Source organism: Rosa rugosa, chromosome 2 (assembly GCF_958449725.1).
Source record: "Rosa rugosa chromosome 2, drRosRugo1.1, whole genome shotgun sequence".
Classification (NCBI taxonomy): Eukaryota; Viridiplantae; Streptophyta; class Magnoliopsida; order Rosales; family Rosaceae; genus Rosa; species Rosa rugosa.
Genome location: NC_084821.1, coordinates 70,484,114 through 70,504,116, shown reverse-complemented (window position 1 = coordinate 70,504,116; position 20,003 = coordinate 70,484,114). Strand labels below are relative to the sequence as shown.

The following is a 20,003-nucleotide window of genomic DNA, read 5'->3' as shown; positions in this document are numbered from 1 at the left end:
AGATGACGGATGAAGTGTTATAATGTTCTTTATATTAGGTTCGAAAATGTAAAGTTTATATTTCAATTGTAAAAACAAATTTAAAATTGTTTATTTCAATACTGGATGAACATCATTTATGGTTGTACTCATTGTCCCTATTTCAATAAATTTTTAGGTTTATTCCTTCAAAAAGAATGTGTATTTAAATTATATTGATATTAGAAATAAACTTCTTAATATTGTAAAGTTCAATTTCAATTGTAAAACAATGAATGATAATAATGAGTTTGCTAAATTATAGTGCAAAAACTCTTGCACATTCAAAATTATTCAATGTGCCAAAATTAAGGGATAATTATATATTAAGCAAACTCTACAGTTACACATAACTATTATGTGGTCCTTGACCACCTCATAGAATCAGGCACCTATGTGGAGAAAAATGTAGGGGCGGAAAAAAAAAAATCTTAAAGCAATCAATCTACATCAAGTACATTTTACACGGGCTAATTACATTAACTCGACCATTTTAGAAAATTAATGAATATGGAATGATTGTATAACTACACCTATTAGAACGGATAAGCAAAATAACATACCTTAATGAGAGGATGTTTAATCATGTCGAGAAAGAGAAATATTTATATAATAAGAATATAACAGAATCTGATGATACACAATAGCAAATATATAGATCACATCGGAAAGGAAGAAATATAGGATAATTAAGGCAATTAATCGTTTCAAATAAGAGAAAAATCAAGGATTAAATTGATTGTATTAAATTTTAAATATTTAAATTCAAAAAATAGTCAACAACTATATTTGAGTAATATTTTATTTATTCAATCAGAAGGGCAAAAAAGTCAAACTAAAAAATGTGAAAAATGTTAATTATAGATTTAAAACCTATAAGGAATGTTCAATTATGTGAATTGGGTGTAGATTAAAAGAAAATATAGGGATGAGTTTTTCTTAATAGGAGCTTTGTTTTTTGGGTTTTTATCTAATTTTCTCATGAATTTAACCTTAATTAAGTACAGCCTACTGAATAGGAGGATCAATACATAGGAGACCTAGGTAAGAGTGTTCTATCAAGTGGGAAAGGATAACAAACGTCTAATATCACTGGAAGATTGATTATTTCCCTCAGGAGAGGTCTTACCAATTCAAACGCAATCTACAAGCTCAAGTCACATCAAACCCTAACTAGTCTGTGACTTGCGTTACAAGCCAAAATAGTTGACAGTTATTTCAATTTATGATTTTTTATTAATACATAAACTATGAATTGAGTCTTAGTACTGCTGCAACAATATATGGATTGCTAAATCCACTGTTTATATAACTGAATGCTTGAGCGGGGTTATAGACCAATATGAGACTGATGCTATAGCCGATCTAGCTAGCTCCTAACTAAGCTGAAAAGCTAAAATTAGTTTATATCTATTATATAACCGATGCATAAATAGAATGGAAATTAATAAGATCTAAGCATAGTGATGTGTCAAGAATCACCAAGACAGGACTGATCGACCTCGAAATTGATTCGGGTACAGAATTATTGCAGCCCTATTAGTGATTTAGCCTCTCAGTATTGTATCACTGAATCCGACTACCAATAGCTAGCTAGTAGTTGATTTAATTAAGAAAAGAAAGGGAAACTATATGGTGAAACACTTTAGTTTATCAAATGATTGATGAGACAAGCTAGTGTACTGGTGGGTATGAGATACCCTCATTTACAACTATTTGAACAAAAATTTACAAGTATTTGAACCAAAATTACAACATTGAGAACAAAAGTTACCATATTCATTTACACTATTTACATATAGTTAAACAAAAATTATAACATTGACAACGAATTTGTTCAAAAGCTTGTAAAAATGTCGTAAGAGGTGTAATTACCATTATATAACTAAGATTACAACATTGACAACAAATTTGTTCAAAAACTTGTAAAATGTCGTAAGAGGTGTAATTACCATTATTAGAACTAAAATTACACAAAGTATGACTCAAATTACAACTTTGACAACAAAATTTGTTCTCACTTTTGTAAATGTGGGTATGAGATATGATACCCACCACTACACTAGAATTTCCCATGATTGATGGACAATTTACTTCTTATATATGGAGTTGCTTCCATGAAATTCAAGTCAGTTATGCAAAGTGCATTGAACGTTATAGCTTAGTTGAGATACTTTAGCTAGCTCCTGGCCTATTGCAATCATTTCTTGTATAATGCTGCTAGATGTACATCATTTTTGCCCAGACCCAGAAGAATTTTACTGCTTTGACGAATCCCCAGACAATTTATTTCAATACAATATTTCTGTTCTTCTCTAGAATCACACCTTGCAAGCATACAAATCCGGCTTTTAGAGTTCCACATCTGGTACAGGCATTCAGAATGTGAATGGCCTGTACCTTTGTCCAGGGCTTGTTAGTACCTCTTACCCAGCAAGACTGCTGTGATTGCATTGGCTCTGCAATCGGATATCTAACTGCAACCTACGTCCATTATAGAGCAGATATTGTAAGGTGTGAGGATTGTCTATTAAGATATTCAGGCTATGATGTTTCCTTAGTTGAAGACCATGCTTTTGGACATTATGATTGCAATCCACCACATGCATCCGATATGGATCAGTCCCATCTCAAATGATCAGTGTTGGCTGATGGTATCTTTGGCAACGCTGCTTATGGTAGTGGAAACCTCAGTTTTGCTACAGGGGAAGCGAAAATCAGTGATGCTGAAACAATATATGGATTTGCTCAATTAATGTTCTTCTGATATTAATGGATATGAATGTAACCGATGCTTAAGGGCGGCTATAAACCAGTACAACACTGAGTGCGACGAGAAACCACTGCCAAGGGCTTACTTGCTTAGTTGTCAAGTGAGGTTCGAGTTGTTCCTTTCTAGCTACTAGCTATTGCTTATAGCGCTCAACAAATCTTTGGTACAGGTTTCTCAAAGTAAAGGTGCTATGCCTGTTGTTGTTGTTGTTGATAGAAATGCATAAATAAATAGAGTAAAAGCATGGTTGAATGACTAAACTTTGTTTGAGAACTTTGTGTTTCATTCAATACGTGAACTTTACAATTTGGTGTCTATTATACAAGCTAGAGTGCCTTTTTTTTTTTTTTTTGGAACAATAAACCTCCCCTAGTTTACTAAAAAACATTATGCCAAAAAGGCCTCCAGACGACACACTTCAGACTACATAAGTAGTGTTTTATGTCGTCTGAGTTTTTCAGACAAACTCAGACGACATAATTTTTTTTTCTGTCGTCTGAATATAGACTAAAACCATACTGGTTTAATTTGGAAAAATGGTGAGTATTCAGACGACACATTTGTGTAGTTGTAAAAGATGATGATTTCCTATCTCAAAGATCGTTTCATTTTGAAAATATGATTAGATACAGACAACATGGGGATATTTCAAATCTAACCCTAAGAGAATATTTGGAATTCCCTCCAAAATGTTCTAGTCCTTTCCCTCTCAAAATGCTGAGACCCTAGCTGACTAGTCAATGGGGGTGATACTCAGACAACACAATTGTGTTGTGTGATGAAGGTGAGTTTCACTTTTTTTTTCTTTTTCCCAAGTCTTTTTTGGCATTACTACACATTAATTTACTCCATCCCATCTCGGCTCACTCTTTCAGCCACACAAAATCCCCATTTTCTCTCTCCACCTCTCGTTTGCTTCCCCGAAACCCAAAATCCCTAGAATCTCTCTCAATTAAATTCTCTTCGGAAATCATGTTCAGATCCAATCCCCGGAACCGGAATGCTTCTCTTCCAAAGACAATGGTTTCAATTTGGGCGTTTAGTGTTCTTTTACCTTTGGGGTTTGTCTGATGTCTCACATTTTGTTCATGATTTTTCTTCTTGCAGATTGATATTGGTTCCTCCTGCAGACTGTGAAACAGATAAACCCTAAATCATTATGTCCCAACAGGGGAGACGCAAACCCCTATCTCCTTCTCCGGGCGTATGCGGTTCCACGTCAGTGCTCATAAGCCAAACCACAGTGAAAACCTGCTCTAGTATATCACTCCTGACGGCTGGTTCGCTCTCTCCGGCTCCAATGACGGTGAGCTTCGTCTCCTAAAGATGGAAGCTTTCACCGAATCTTGGGTTTCTTCTTCAATCCAAGAAAAACCCAAAGGAGGAGGTATCGGTATCGACAGTAGCGATGGTGTGGCAAAGGGAAAACTGGTGGAAAGGAAGGCTTTATTGGCAAGTATGGACAATCACTCATATATATTTGACTACAACACGACAAATTTGTTGTTCTCCACAGAGCTTACTGCCCTCCATGTCTCAACAAGCTTCTCTTCACCACCAAGAATCCATTCTCGTTTGCTTTCGACTCCTTGTTCATTCTATGCACTTCTCTAGCTCTGGCTTTGTCCCTGTTCGTCGCCCATGTTGACTCGACCTCTGCTTTAGGCTAGGTAACCCGCTCGGACGCATATGTATCTCTCTCTGGCTTAATTAGTTTTCTGGTTCATTAGTTGATAGATCTGGTTTGTTTTCCTTTGATTTCTGGATATAAATTTGATTTGTTTTCAATTCAGTTTGCCTAGGGTTTATATGATTGCATTTGGGTTTCAAGATTGGGCTTTTTATTTAGGCATTGCCCTCTGTCTCGACCTCTCAAGCTTTATAAAGCTTCAATATTTTGAGTTGTATGTTTCACTGCTATAACATCTGTTTTGAATTTTTTTTTTCTTTTCTTTTTTGCTCGGTTGTAGGTTGAATTGTTCTAGTGATGCCGATTGAAATTACTCGTGAATACATATTTGAGGTATTGTAACAATATTTCGAGATTCCCCCATTTAATTCCATTTATTAGGCTAGATTTATGTTGCATTCTGAATTCTATCGTTTGTTCATAATGTTAATACTTATTAATTTATTGGTTGCATTTGAATTGCAGATGAGTTTAGATTATGTAGTTTTGATATGGGCTTGGATTATGCTAAGGGAATCAATGGAATTAGGAGTATAGATGGATATGGGATTGAGCAAAATGAAGCTGAAAGGGTATTGCATTTGGCACCAATAGGAAACTCTTGGGTTCTTCAGCTAAGGAAGTCAAAAGGTATTGCATTTGGCACTCTTGATGTATGTTTTATAATGTTTGTAGCAGCAGGTATAGGTTAATTAGAAGCTCTGCTTGTTGTGTTATTATTCTCTAAAATACTAGCCCTTCTTCCTTGCCCAACAATAGAACTAGTGGAGTCACTGAAAGCATAGCTTGTGCCCTATCAAAGTGGAAGAAGGGAAGGCTTCTTGGAAGGGGGACTTTGGTCATGTTTATGTTGGATTTAACATGTAAGTTTTGTTTCTATGCGGATCATGTAGTGTTTGATTGATGGTGTACATATAAATCATATCTGGCTGGTTTCATTTAGTGTTTCTATGCGGATCATGTAGTGTTTAATATAATACAAAAATCATATCTGGCTGGTTTCATGGTGTACATATAAATCAACATAGTTTTGGTTTTTTTTTTTCTCTCTCTCTCTCTATATTGTTACACCCCGGCAGTAGCTGGGTCTGGTATTCCAGAAATCAAGGTGTGTTTATATGGTGAGATGGACTTGCAGTGCATTTATTTTAGAGTTTATCGGCGAAGTTTCTTCCTAACTGTTATTCAAATGTTCAGGGGTCGTAATTCATGGTGCCCTACTTTTCATAACATTGATTGGAAATGTGTGGTGAACTTATTTAGTATTCTGTATTTTTTTTTTTGGAAGAGTGAACAATGCTTTAGATTATAATCGTCTTCTGGTAACTGCTCAGATATTTGTGAACCTTGGTTCAGTGGGGGGTGATCTAGCTTTACGCAGAGAAGGTCATCTTGATAAGGTGGGCTGAGTCTTTCAATGATTTTATCTCTCATGTGCTTTTTTAACCTTGGTTTTGGTAACATGTTTCTTTTTGCCAAATGAAAACGCATTAAGATATATGCAGTAGATTTTTTTTTTTTTTTATGTAATATCTCTTAGATGATTACATTTGTTTGTTGCAGTTGGGCATCAGACATTGAACTCTCTGGCAGTATACCTGACTTCATAGGAAATTGGTCAAAGCTTACTTCCTTGTAAGCTGCTCTAAATAAATACTCGATATCTATATTTGTTCCAGTTCAGTTAAATGATAATAGGTTCATCTTATAGCTAGGCTTTATAAGCTTAATGTTTATGGAGGAAAAATATATTTTCCACTAACAATAAGCTAAATGTTTTGCTAACATTTCTGATTCAATTCTTTCCAACATTGGAGGATACCAAAGTTGATCTCAGCTGTAAGTTTTTCTTGGTGATTAAAGACCATTATATTGAGTAAACCCAAATTGTCCAACCTATAAAGGAGAGTACCATATGCTAAAGTCAATGCTATCCCCTTCTCTAAAATCACTTGCAATGTATTATATGGTTAACCAAAATTGTATTGTTTATAATGAATTTAACTAGTACTGGATGCATCTATAAATGGTATTTTCTGTATCAGAATTTTTACCACTGACTGTGTTTGTCCTTTAGGCTTGTAACTCTATTATTATTTAATTACCAGGGACTTGATCTTCAACAATCTAACTGGACAAATACCAGACTCACTGTTTAATTTGAGTTCTCTTTCCATCCTGTAATATCTCAAGCGCTCTTACTTGTTTTATTTTCCTCCTAAATGTACTCTTCAAGTACTAATTGAGGCATGTATTTCTGTCTTCATGATTAGGTTTCTTGGAAACAATAAGTTGAATGGCGCTCTCTCTGAATCGAAAAGCTCATCTCTTCTCAATGTGCAAGTACTTCAGCATGTTTTCCTTAAACATCATCATAATTCATTACACTTGGAGTTTTCTGATTTTCTGATAAGTATGTTCTGTATTTGATGAACTCATCTGAGTCATCTCTTTGTTGATAAATATAATGTACTTACTTCGGCTTTATCTGAACTGTACAATATCAGCTTCTACATGAACTTGAAGGATTCTGAATGCCCCCACTTCTTTTTCTAATTAACTTATAATCTTTTTGAGTGACCTCACTACTAGATGCTACTGTTCTTTAGTTGATAATTTTTACTAAATGCCTACAACTAAGCAATAATTCCATAGAAGTATAGATTTATATGCAGTGAGCTATAATAACTAGTGAACAGATGTTTCTCACCACTAGAATTTATCGTAACAGGACTATTTGACAACAGTATGAGAAGAAAAATAGTAAATAGCAATGAGTTGCAGCTAATTGTCTAAAGTTCAACCCACAACGTAGCTACTTTTTCTATAGGAGGCTTGCATTTATTTATTCAGTAATTTACTAATCTACTATTTCTGTCCCATCAAGTTGGTTAGGAGCCCATTCTTTGTCCTACAACTTGTTCAGTCAGTCAGTCAATTTTTTTTCTCAAGATATGGCTTCTCATTGCTGGAAATCCTGAACCATAATCTTGTGGGTTCATGGGAAAACATGGAGAAATAGGGGTTTTAAATTCAAATTAATATGATGCAAAATCATATATCAGAGTATCGATAGGCTTGACCAATGCCTGAATTTTGATAATGGTCATGGTATTATTATATTTAATTGTATGAAACTATGAACTATGTAATTGATGTATTTGTCATGACATGTATGCAGAGATTTATCATACAATAATCTAGTTGGGAGCATTCCTTCTTGGGTCAACGGAACGAGTTTACAGCTGTATGTCCTGATATTGCAATACATATTTATTTTTCTGTTTGCAACATGATTCTTTTTTTTTCCTAGCTTAATAACTGCTTTACTTTTTTATATATCAGCTTGACCTAGTTTATCAGTGTCAGTTTTTCCAGCAATCATAACGATTTTGTTTTGGTAGGATGTCCTTGCATTTATATACTTTATACGATGACATTAACTGAACATTTGATTATGTATATGAGTTACAAGTCATTATCACACATGCCTGTCATTGTTTTGTGCTTTTGTTTCTCAATTGAGGCTGCATCCAAATCCGCGTGGTACTGGCTTAGATCCTGAATCAAATCTCTCATTATTTCAGTTCTGACTCAGACTCACACTGTCAATCCAATGATCTATTGGCCGTATCATCATATGGTTTCCCAGATCTATTAACATGTTATGTTTGTTTCTCCCCTATTTTGGTGATAATCATGCATGCTTTTGTGTAGGAAGCTGTCAAGGGACAATTATGGAGATTACGTGATCCCCAGGGGAAGCCACCAGGTGTAATGCAGTAGTACAGCTAGCTAGTTCGTATATTTAACTTGTGTCTAGTAGAAATTCTTCCTTCATTAAGTATTTGGACTTGTCTGCAGATTCAAATTAGTAGATATGGGCCATTTTGAACTGATGCTCATGATTAGGTTTGTGTACATGAGACAATGGTGGATTAGTGAAAATTTCAATGAATGATTTTGGATGTGTATTTTATGGTTTTATGAATGGGCAATTTTAATTTTCAGATGCATGCATACCAATTGTAACAGGCCAGGGGACTACTAATATGTGTTATCTCAAATTGCAAGCTACAACAAAGCACACCAAAATGTGTGGTTGCAGCTGAATAAAATCAACACAAAAAACAATTAGAAGTCTATTGTCTTTTTGGCATTGGGACGACAGAAAATTGTAGTCTAAAGGGCAAAACAACAACATAAGTTAGACGAAAGTGTTGGCTAAAACGTATAATAACAACAAATAAGTGTGGTTGGAATCAATCCCAGACAATATAAAAGACCTCATAAAAGACCTTTCACACAACACTTGAGTGTCGTATGTATGTACCCTAGAACGACACTTAATTGTCCTCTGATGCTCTTTACGACCACATATAATTGTTGTTTAAAGTAAATTAGCACAACCTTTAAATGTTGTTGTATGAGATAAGACACTACATACGAGTCTTCATATTTCTTATTTAAGGGCATTCATACCACATAAATAAGTCTTGCAAATATGCTTCACACAATAGTATTTAAAAAATACTGTGGTTGTTTTGTTTATCAGACAATACAAAACTGTTGTTTGAATGCTTTTAAAGATACAGATCACAATGTTCTCAAAATGCAAAACTCATCAGACAACACAAAACTTTTATTTTTTTATGTCGTCTGATGCCCCCAAGAGACAACACCGTACTAGACGACACATTTTTGTTCGTTCAGACGACAGAACAATTCTGTCGTTTGAAGGCCTTTTTGACATGGTGAAAGATAAAAAGTATTACAAAGGAGGGGGACAAAAAACCTTACCTCCTTAATAGAACAGTTCTCTAAATAGATATGATAGACATATGCTAAAGCTTACATGCATGCATACTACCCAATCACACTCAAGATGAGAGGAAACATGCAAAACCAACAGCAGGCTGTCCCTAGTGAAGGCTGTAATGGTCATATTTCTATTCATCTCTGTATTGACACTTGTGTGATCTTAATTACATTAGTAATATGGCAACACAGGTCTGGTCTCCGCTACATCTGTTGCACCATGGCAATGTGTCTCTTGGCTTTATTTTGCAGAGTTGTATGTTGTCTCTGATCTCCATTTGAACTGTGCGGGGAATCCTTATCCTGAGCTCTGTCTTGTTGAGCATGCTTTGGTTTTGATTGTTCTTGACACTTCAACAGCTGACTGTTTTAGTGATTCATCTTAAGGGATTCATACAAAACAATTGCAGGCTTGGAAACATTGGAGAGATGGGACGGCGGAAGAATGTCGGATTCAAATCTGAGTTGTTCTTATTCAAGAAATGAAGTGATCAGATGTATCCATATTGGTTTACTGTGTGTTCAGGAAGATCCAAAGGAGAGACCTATTATGCAAACCATAGTTCTCATGCTAAGCAATTACTCAGTTACTATGCCATTGCCTCAAAAGCCAGCGTTTTTCCTGCATAGTAAAACAGAATTAATTGAACCTGCCATCAGTAGCCACTGGATCATCATGTCAACCCACTGGTAGCTCGGTCTCATGGTCTGTTAATGAAGCTTCAATTACTGAATTATTCCCTCGATAATGTGAGTAATATATAGCACAACAAACTGTGGAGAAGGGACAGCTTTCGTATTGTTGCCTTCGAGTCTCAGAGATTCTTATTCCGTAAATGAAGATCATCAGACTCTTGTTAGGCCTTATTTAGTAGTTTTCTGATGTTTAAGGTTGAGCTTTTGATGTATCCAATCTCCAACTTTGGATGATCAATAAACTATCTTCTTTTGAAAAAAAATGTATCCATATTGGCTTACTTGCTGCTCAAGAAGATCCATTTGACAGGCTACAGTGCAATTACTTATCTACCTATCAATCGATCTATGTTTGGTGTATCTTGAATTCTTTGACGAATATGACTGTTGTTAGGTTTTGGAAAGTTCAAATGAAGTTTCTGTTTTCTGAGTTTCAATATCTTGATTTTGAGCGTGAATAGGGTCTCTAAGTACAGTTGTTTTTTTTTTTTTTGGCAAACCTCGACGAAACGAGGAGAATTTATTGAAATGAAAAGAAAAAAAAGAGTACATCAAGACAACAACCTAGCCCCTCGGAAATTGAAGAGACATGCCTCTTCAAGAACAATAAAACTACAAATTAGCTGAATCCTAGCTCCATCCGTATTAATTTTAACCCAACCAATTAAAGGAGGATGCCAATTAACCTCAATGATATGGAGAGCACGACGAGGTTTACAAGCATGCATGCCATTAGGCTCAATACCCTCAAACATAATCTCTAAGTACAGTTGAAAATCGAAGAAAATCATTTTCCCACAAAACGTGATTGACTGGTGACTGGGTCTGGCCTTCATGTCTGTATCTTGGAAAATATTTCTCTGGCTTTTGTGGGTCTCCGTTGAATATTCTAAAGTATCTCACATTCTGTCTTGTATAGTTGTATTCATAGCTAGCTGGAGTTGTATATTACAAATCGGTACATCAAATATAGATCAACTCTCTCGCTATAGTGGTAGATCAACTCCCTACATGAACTGATGAACGTAGCCTAGTTCAAGTCTGGCTAAGTTAGCTTACCAACGCATGGTCGATCACTCTACCTTTTGAAGAATAGCTACTTGAGAAAATAACCAAAAGTAGAACATGGTTTGGCTGAAGGCACGACCTTCTTTGTCCCTACTTATTCAATGGCTTTTTTCAATCATCTTTGTTAATTTCCACAACTCATTCTTAATGGAATCGGAACTTCTTCGTTTTTTTCTTTACTATGGACAAAGATTGTCAGCGGCGACTTTCAATCTCCCTGGAATTCACTCCTGTCAATTTCTTGTTACACCTTTTTATATATATGGTAAAAAGGATTGATTAATATGGATCAGAAACAGATTATCATAATCCTTGTTCTCACATATCCTTTGTGTTGCTTTCCATTCTTGGTTTCCTTAGCCTCAGCATCGAAGCTGAAGTTGATTACAGGGACCGTTTCTGTTCAAACACAACGACTTTCACTCCGAACAGCACTTACCAGTTCAATCTCAATCTCCTTCTCTCCTATCTCACCTCCAACGCCACCAATGACTTCGGATTCCACAACACCACAGTCGGCTCCCAAGACCCCGGCACGACTGTCTACGGTTCATTTAATTGCCGTGGCGATGTCACCCCTGAAATGTGTCAAGAATGTGTGTCTACTATAGCCAGAGAAGGAGTCCAAAAGTATTGCCCCTTGAGAAAAATCTCAATAATATGGTATGACTTCTGCATGTTACGCTACTCAAACACATCCTTTTTTGGCAACTTGGAGATATCTCCTCAAGTTTCCTTATGGAACACGGGGAATATCACAGAGCCTGACCGCTTCATGCAGCTGCTGGGACAAACTATGAACAGCTTGGTGGTTCCTGCTGCTAATTAATGCACCTTCAGGTGCGACAAAATTCGCATCAAAAGAAGTGAATGTTGGAGTGAGGGAAACATGGAAAAGTAAAAGTGGAAAAGTAAAAGGAAAAGTGGAAAAGTAAAAGTGACTTACCTGCCTAATTTCCGGATCTGTGTCTATTACCTTCACTATTAGAATAGTATACACCTTGTATATATTTACCTCTTCTGAGTAAGAGCTTGTAAGTGAGAGATATAGGAATTCAATCATCTTCTGTAAAACATCAATACAAATTATTCTCTCAATCTTGTTATCTTTGACTTGGTATCAGAGCAGAGATCCAATTTGGACTATGTTTGTTCTGCCGTGTTTTTGTTTTTCGGGTTCTTTTGGTTAATGCAGTTTCGGATTCTTTAGTTTTTTTTCGGGTTCTTTTTTGGTTATCTTCACTCCAGCACACTACCATCACTGTGAGCCGTTCCCGTAGCAGCAGCAGCAGTTCGGTCCAGTCCTCCGCATCTTCCGTCCGAAACCCGCAGCAGCTGCTCCAGTCCGTCCAAAACCTGCAACAGCAGCAGCAACCCCACGAACCGACATCATTTGCAGCAGCAGCAGCAGCTCCGTCCATCACGTCACTTGCAGCAGCAACCTCACGATCCCTTTCTACTGCAACAACCCACAAAGCCACTTGCAACTCACTAGCTCAAGCCTTTGAAAAGCTGCTGCATTATCTACTTTTTTAATTAAAGAAAAGCCCATCAGCTCATTTCTAATCCCATCTCCTTTTTTCATTAATATATACATCCCCACTTCTATCATTCCCACTATCTCACCGTGCATGACAGACAAGTTTTTAACCTTCTCAGTTTTTTAATCCTTTTATTTTCTTTAGAGAGCTTAATTAAAGCTTCTGTAAAAAAAAAAAAAAAAAAAAAATTTGCATATGGCTTGTAACTATTGCAAGGAAGTTGGTCATTTCAAGAATCAATGTTCTAAGTTGCAAAGATTTCATTCCAACAATTCTGGTTGGAGTGGAGGGAGCAATACTGGAGGGAGTAGAAGTCAGAGAGGCAAAGTTGCAGTCCAACAAGTACCAGAACCTGATTTCTATAGTGTTGAAGGGCAAGACCTCTCTAAGGATAATGTTTTCTTGACTAAGAAAACTCGAGGTAAAATTGGTATTGCTTTACATGTTTCTGACTTTACTGGTAGTGATACATGGATAATTGATTCTGGTGCGACTGATCATATGACCTACGACAAGTCTTTCTTTGTGTCTATGTCATCTCCTTCTATATCTCATGTCTTTAATGCAAATGGTGCGTCTTTTCCGGTCCTAGGTATTGGGTCTATTCAGGTTACACCGTCCATTGTTTTGCATGATGTCCTTTATGTACCCTCGTTGTCTCATCATCTTTTATCTGTATCTCAACTGAATTCACAGAATAAGTGCTCTGTAACCTTTTATCCAATGTATGTTGTTTTTCAAAATCTGTGCAATCGGGTGATTATTGGCAAGGGAGACCTGAGGAGGAGACTGTTTCACTTGGATTACATGTACGCAGGACAAACACAAGTACCGGAACAGCCTTTGGCCCTGACATTGAGTTCTGATCGATTGAGTGAGGTATGGTTGTGGCACAGACGTTTGGGTCATCCATCTTTTGGGGTTATGAAAAAGTCTATGCCTTCGTTATTTTTGGGAATAAGTGATTCTAGCTTGCATTGTGAAACTTGTGCTTTGGCTAAGAGTCATAGGTCTAGTTATCCTTCGAGCTTTCATTCTAGTATCATGCCTTTTGAGTTAATTCATTCAGACTTGTGGGGTCCTTCAAAACATTCTACCCTTTCTGGAATGCGTACCCTTTCTGGAATGCGATATTTTGTGTTATTTGTCGATGACTTTACCCGACTATCCTGGGTTGTCTTACTTAAGTCCAAAGATTCTGTTTTCTCTGCCTTTACAGCATTTCATAGTCTTATTCGTACTCAATATGATGCTAATGTTAAGGTCTTTCGTTCCGATAATGGAGGTGAGTTTGTTAATCATTCTTTTCATGAATATTTCCAACACCATGGCATAATCCATCAAACTTCTTGCCCACAGACACCTGAGCAAAATGGGGTGTCTGAACGGAAAAATCGTCACCTTCTGGATATGGCTCGGTCCCTTTTGCTTAGTGCTAACATGCCTAAGTACCTTTGGGGAGAGGCTGTTTTGTGTGCTTCTCATCTTATCAATCGCCTTCCATCTGCCCCTCTTCAAGGTCGTGTCACACTTGAGGTCTTGTCTGACTACGTTTCTATCCCATCATCTAATACTCTTCCTGCTCGTGTCTTTGGTTGTGTTGCCTATGTTCATCTGTATAAGAATCAAAGGTCAAAATTGGATGCTAGAGCCCTTAAGTGTGTCTTTGTTGGTTATAGCTTTCATCAGAAAGGTTACAAATGTTATCATCCTCAATCCCAGAAATTTTATGTCACCATGGATGTTACTTTCAGTGAAGATGCTTGTTATTTCTTGCCTCCTGTGACTCCTCCTCAGGGGGAGAGGTCTTATTATTATGAAGATTTGTTTAATGGGCAAGATGAGAGTCTGGCATCTGAATCCTTAAGGTTGGAGTGTTTAGGAACAGAGCTGGAAAAGGAGGATAGAAGCTCTACCGACCCATCGTCTGAGTTGGAAACGGAAAACAGGGGTTCGGCAGGAAAAGAAACCCCGGGCAATGTGTTACGGACTGGTCAATTGGGTCAATCTGACCGGTCGGTCGAGGAGGCCGTTTCAGACCCTGTTTCAGATGAGGTTCTGCAGTCTTCTGATGGTGTTTTGAATAATTCTTCTGTCTCTCCCTCTCCTTCAGCGGTCTCACCTGCTCAATCATCACTCGAGGTATGTCCTAATCCTTCCTTGTCTAATAGTCCTTCTGTGTCTGGTAGCGTTCCCACCAAAACCTTGCCCAGTCGTTCAACCCGTGGTCAGCCTCTGAAACACTATGAGCCTGTTCTAAGTGCTAAAACTAAATACCCTATTGCTAATTATGTGTCGACCCATAGGTTATCTAAACCGTATGTAGCCTTTGTGAATCAATTATCTTCTGTGTCTCTTCCTAGTAAAGTGCAGGAAGCCATGAAGGATGAGAAGTGGATGAAAGCAATGACAGTCGAGATGGATGCTCTTGAGAAGAATCGTACGTGGGAGTTAGTATCATTACCACCCGGGAAGAAGACAGTTGGTTGTAGGTGGGTGTATACAGTGAAACATAATTCAGATGGTTCAGTGGACCGGTACAAGGCAAGATTAGTGGCTAAAGGCTATACTCAGAAGTATGGAGTGGATTATGATGAGACATTTGCACCAGTGGCCAAAATTAACACAATTCGGGTACTTCTTTAGTTAGCTGCTAATCTTGATTGGTCTTTGCAACAATTTGATGTTAAGAATGCATTCTTGCATGGTGACCTGCATGAAGAAGTTTATATGGATTTGCCTCCTGGATATGGTACTTCCACTGGAGAACAGGTGGTGTGCAAATTGAAGAAGTCGCTTTATGGCTTGAAGCAGTCTCCCAGAGCTTGGTTTGGCCGATTCACCAAGTTCATGAAGAAAATTGGATACCGACAGAGCAATTCAGATCACACCTTATTCCTTAAACATCGGTGTGGTAAGGTGACTGCCTTGATTATTTATGTTGATGACATGGTTGTGACAGGTGATGATATTGAGGAGATTCAAAGGTTACAAGGTCAGTTATCTTCTGAATTTGAGATAAAAGATTTGGGTAATTTGAAATATTTCTTGGGAATTGAAGTTGCTCGTGGGAAGGATTGTATTGTGTTGAGTCAAAGGAAGTATGTCTTAGACTTGTTGGCAGAAACAGGTATGCTGGATTGTAGACCTGTTGATACTCCTATCGAGCAGAATCATCGGTTAGCAGAGTACTTGGACCAAGTACCTACAAATAAAGGGAGATACCAGAGGTTAGTTGGACAGTTGATTTATTTGTCCCACACTAGACCAGATTTAGCCTATGCAGTTAGTGTGGTGAGTCAGTTTATGCACAATCCCAGTGAGGTCCATATGGATGCTGTATTTCGTATTTTACAGTATTTAAAGTCTGCTCCAGGGAAAGGATTAATCTTTTCAAAACACAATCACTTGGATGTTTTTGGATACACAGATGCAGACTGGGCAGGTAATATTACAGATCGTAGGTCTACTTCGGGATACTTCACATTTGTGGGTGGTAACTTGGTTACTTGGAAGAGCAAGAAACAAAAGGTGGTGGCTCGCTCCAGTGCAGAAGCAGAGTATAGAGGAATAGCCCGAGGACTTTGTGAGATGTTGTGGTTGAGAAATTTGTTGAGAGATTTGGGGTTCAAGCAACAAAAGGCTATGCCGCTTTATTGTGATAATAAGGCTGCAATTGAAATTGCTCACAATCCAGTTCAACATGATCGCACGAAACATGTGGAGGTAGATCGACACTTCATTAAAGAGAAGCTGGATGGACATATCATTTTGTTTCCCTTCGTTCCTACTGAAGAGCAGTTGGCAGATATTCTTACAAAGGCTCTATCAAGTAAAGCCTTTTATGACTCACTTGACAAGTTGGGCATCTGTGATCTGTATGCATCAACTTGAGGGGGAGTGTTGGCGTGAGGGAAACATGGAAAAGTAAAAGTGGAAAAGTAAAAGGAAAAGTGGAAAAGTAAAAGTGACTTACCTGCCTAATTTCCGGATCTGTGTCTATTACCTTCACTATTAGAATAGTATACACCTTGTATATATTTACCTCTTCTGAGTAAGAGCTTGTAAGTGAGAGATATAGGAATTCAATCATCTTCTGTAAAACATCAATACAAATTATTCTCTCAATCTTGTTATCTTTGACTGTGAACTTCTCAGATTTTCAGCTGTTGTACACCCTTGTGCAGTGCACACCAGACCTATCGAGCCAAAGTTGTGAACGTTGTCTTCGAGGAGCTATTGGAGTTCTTCCAGTTTGTTGTCAGGGAAAGCAAGGGGGAAATGTCTTATTTCCTAGTTGCGATATTCGACATGAAATCTATCCATTTTACACAGCTCAAGCTGCCACACCTCAACCAGCGTCATCGCCACCATTACTGCTTCTTCCTCCCCCTCCTCCAGGTCCAGTAACGAGATCTCAAGGTAAAATGGATAGCAGGACTATAGCTTATGTAATGTATTTTGTCTTATTTCTCAGTTGCATTAATCTCAATATTGGCTCCCTGCAGGAAATGACCAAATCTCATCCTTAACCATAGTGGCCATTGTTGTTCCAATTGTCATAGTTCTTTTCTTGGTAGGCTGTTTTTTCTTAAAAAGAAAGGCAAGGAAGAAGTATGATGCTATACAAGAGCAAAATGGTAACATGTATTGCCTTTTCAATTGTTCAGTTTCATTTTCAAAATTGTAGCAAGAGTAATAATTTATTACCGACACATCTTGTTTGAAATTACTTCTGTAGAGTCTTTGCAGTTTGATTTGGCTACCATTGAAGCAGCCACAAACCGTTTCTCTATTAATAACAAGTTAGGCAAAGGTAGCTTTGGAGAGGTCTATAAGGTAACTATGATTTGAATTCACGAACATGATGATTTTGAAAATGAGAGAATCTAAATTAGGGTAGGTTGCAAGATGTAATTAACATGAACACACCAATACAAGAAGAGACATGTTTGATCTTCTCCTCTAAGCAATTTGATGAATGCAATCTCAGTGATGGGGCAGAGAACTGAATGCTTGTAAGTGATTGCTAGAGCAGGGATCAAGGTCTATAAATAGGCATTGAGGATTATGTGCCTCCCATAAAGGTTCTCTAATCCTATTACATTTAGGCTAACCTTATTCTTGTCCATGTACAAGTAGAGATACTCATTAGCCAAGCAACCCTTTAATATCAATAGGAAACAAACATGGCTTTAATGAACATTAGAAATGTCATACTTGCTTATTATGTAATTAAGAAGGCAACTTAGCTACCGTAACTCTTAATAAACCTTGATACGTCCATATTAATTCTTACATATGTTGAACTCATAAAAGAGTGCTTGAGATATTGGTTACTACATTTTCAGGGCACACTACCTAATGGGCAAGAGATAGCTGTGAAGAGGCTATCTAGAAGCTCCGGGCAAAGTGTCATGGAGTTTAAGAATGAGGTTGTTTTGGTAGCCAAGCTTCAGCACAGAAATTTAGTGAGGCTGCTGGGGTTTTGCTTTGAAGGAGAAGAAAAGATACTTGTTTATGAACTTGTGCAGAACAGAAGCCTCGACCACTTTTTATTCGGTATGTGCCTTGTAAGATATATAATCATCAAGGGTGAATTTGATTAAATGAGCTGTTCTGTAAGTGAATTAATTTACTTATTCTAACCTGTATACTTTCTTCTGACAAACATGGAATTAGACTCGAACATTCAAGTAAAGTTGAATTGGTCAAGCAGATACAAGATTATCAGTGGGATTGCTAGAGGGATTCTCTATCTATCTCCATCAAGATTCTCAGCTGAAAATCATACACCGAAATCTTAAAGCGAGCAACATATTGTTAGATGGGGAAATGAACCCAAAAATAGCAGATTTTGGCATGGCAAGAATATTAGGATGTGATCAAAGTCAAAGAAATACCAGAAGGATTGTGGGAACTTAGTAAGTACAGAAATTTGATTTCTTCATATATAAAAATGATTGACATCACTGGTATTATATTATATCTCTGCTAACATATAGCTTTATTTATGATGCCGGTTTTAGCGGTTACATGCCTCCAGAGTATGCAATGCACGGACAATTCTCGGTGAAGTTTGATGTGTACAGTCTTGGTGTCTTAATCTTAGAGATTGTAACTGGCAAGAAGAACACTAGCTTCTATCAATCAGACCACGGTGAAGACCTCTTGACCTATGTGAGTATAAGACATTTAAATAATTTTACAATTTTTTAATGATTTCAACATTTTGAGGGATTCATGAAAAAAATTCTAGGCTTGGAAACATTGGAGGGCTGGGACGCCAGAAGAGTTGTTGGATTCAAATCTAAGAGGTTCTTATTCAAGAAATGAAGTAATCAGATGTATCCATATTGGTTTACTGTGTGTTCAAGAAAATCCAGAGGAGAGACCTACAATGCAAACGATAGTTCTCATGCTAAGCAGTTACTCACTTACGATGCCATTGCCTCAAAAGCCAGCATTTTACAGAAGAGATGAGAATGCCATCAGTAACATCTGAATCATCAAATCAACACACTAGCAACTCAGTCTGTTCAGTTAATGAAGCATCAATTACTAAATTGTACCCTCATTAGTGTTGGTTTAGAGCAAACGATAGTGTCACTAATTGCTTGTGTTGAGAATATATACATCCCACATGGGAAAAATGGAACATTGCCTATGTGTTTATAAGGGTTTAAACCACTTCATCCATTGTCAATTAGTTTTGAATATGAATCTCAAATTATTTTATCATGATACTAAGGAAGTAAGGAGGCTTAAAGTCCCAGCAATCCAGAAGGAAACCAGAAGCCGTGTGTGTACATCTAGCCTAGCAATCAGAATCTATATAATATAGCCTAGCTATCACATGAGCCACCCATCTCAAGCTTTTTAAGCCCAAATTTAAGAGTTTGTTTTTCTGTGTTCAGAAAGCCCAAACGTAGTGGGCCTATACTCAGACCAAAGAGTTGAGCTCACCGACGTCTCCTATATTGACCGAGCCACCTCTGCTTCATCTTCGACACTTTGTCTTTGAGCCAATGCCTTACTTGCAAAGCTATCAATCAAGGTACGAATCAATTCCTTTCTACTGGCTCTTGCATATGTGACTCAATCAACTATTTCCATATAATAACAGAAAATCTTTCTTGATCCTAACTCCCAAGTAAATTTTTCTGGGTCTTTAGCTTTCTGCCAAGTTTTTCTTCCAGGAAAATCAAAGGGTGAATGTAAAACAGGGGATGTAAAAGGTTTTATACCCAAAAAAAAAAAAAAAAAAAAACCACACTAGTGAGGCTTAGAGGGATTTCTACATTAGGCTATAGCAGAGATATCACTGGAAGATTAAGTCACATCAAACCCTAGCTAGTCTGTGACTTGCATCACAAGCCAAAATTGTTGACAGTTATTT

General features: G+C 37.3%; 1 protein-coding gene, 1 long non-coding RNA gene and 1 pseudogene across 2 annotated transcripts; all 3 read left to right on the top strand.

Annotated features, from left to right (window-relative positions):
• Window positions 1-3,637: 3,637 nt before the first annotated feature.
• On the top strand, window positions 3,638-5,897 carry LOC133733636 (uncharacterized). Its single transcript, XR_009857809.1, has 4 exons — window positions 3,638-4,461; window positions 4,762-4,814; window positions 4,947-5,111; window positions 5,241-5,897. It is a non-coding gene; the product is annotated as an uncharacterized LOC133733636 (long non-coding RNA).
• Window positions 5,898-6,021: 124 nt separating this feature from the next.
• LOC133731430 (probable LRR receptor-like serine/threonine-protein kinase At1g56130) lies at window positions 6,022-8,470 on the top strand. Its single transcript, XM_062158804.1, has 5 exons — window positions 6,022-6,116; window positions 6,590-6,661; window positions 6,755-6,820; window positions 7,663-7,728; window positions 8,199-8,470. Exons 1-5 carry the CDS (start codon window positions 6,022-6,024, stop codon window positions 8,257-8,259), a joined length of 360 nt encoding a protein of 119 aa, XP_062014788.1. The 3' UTR covers window positions 8,260-8,470.
• On the top strand, window positions 8,362-19,109 carry LOC133731429 (cysteine-rich receptor-like protein kinase 25; annotated as a pseudogene).
• The last annotated feature ends 894 nt before the right edge of the window (window positions 19,110-20,003 follow it).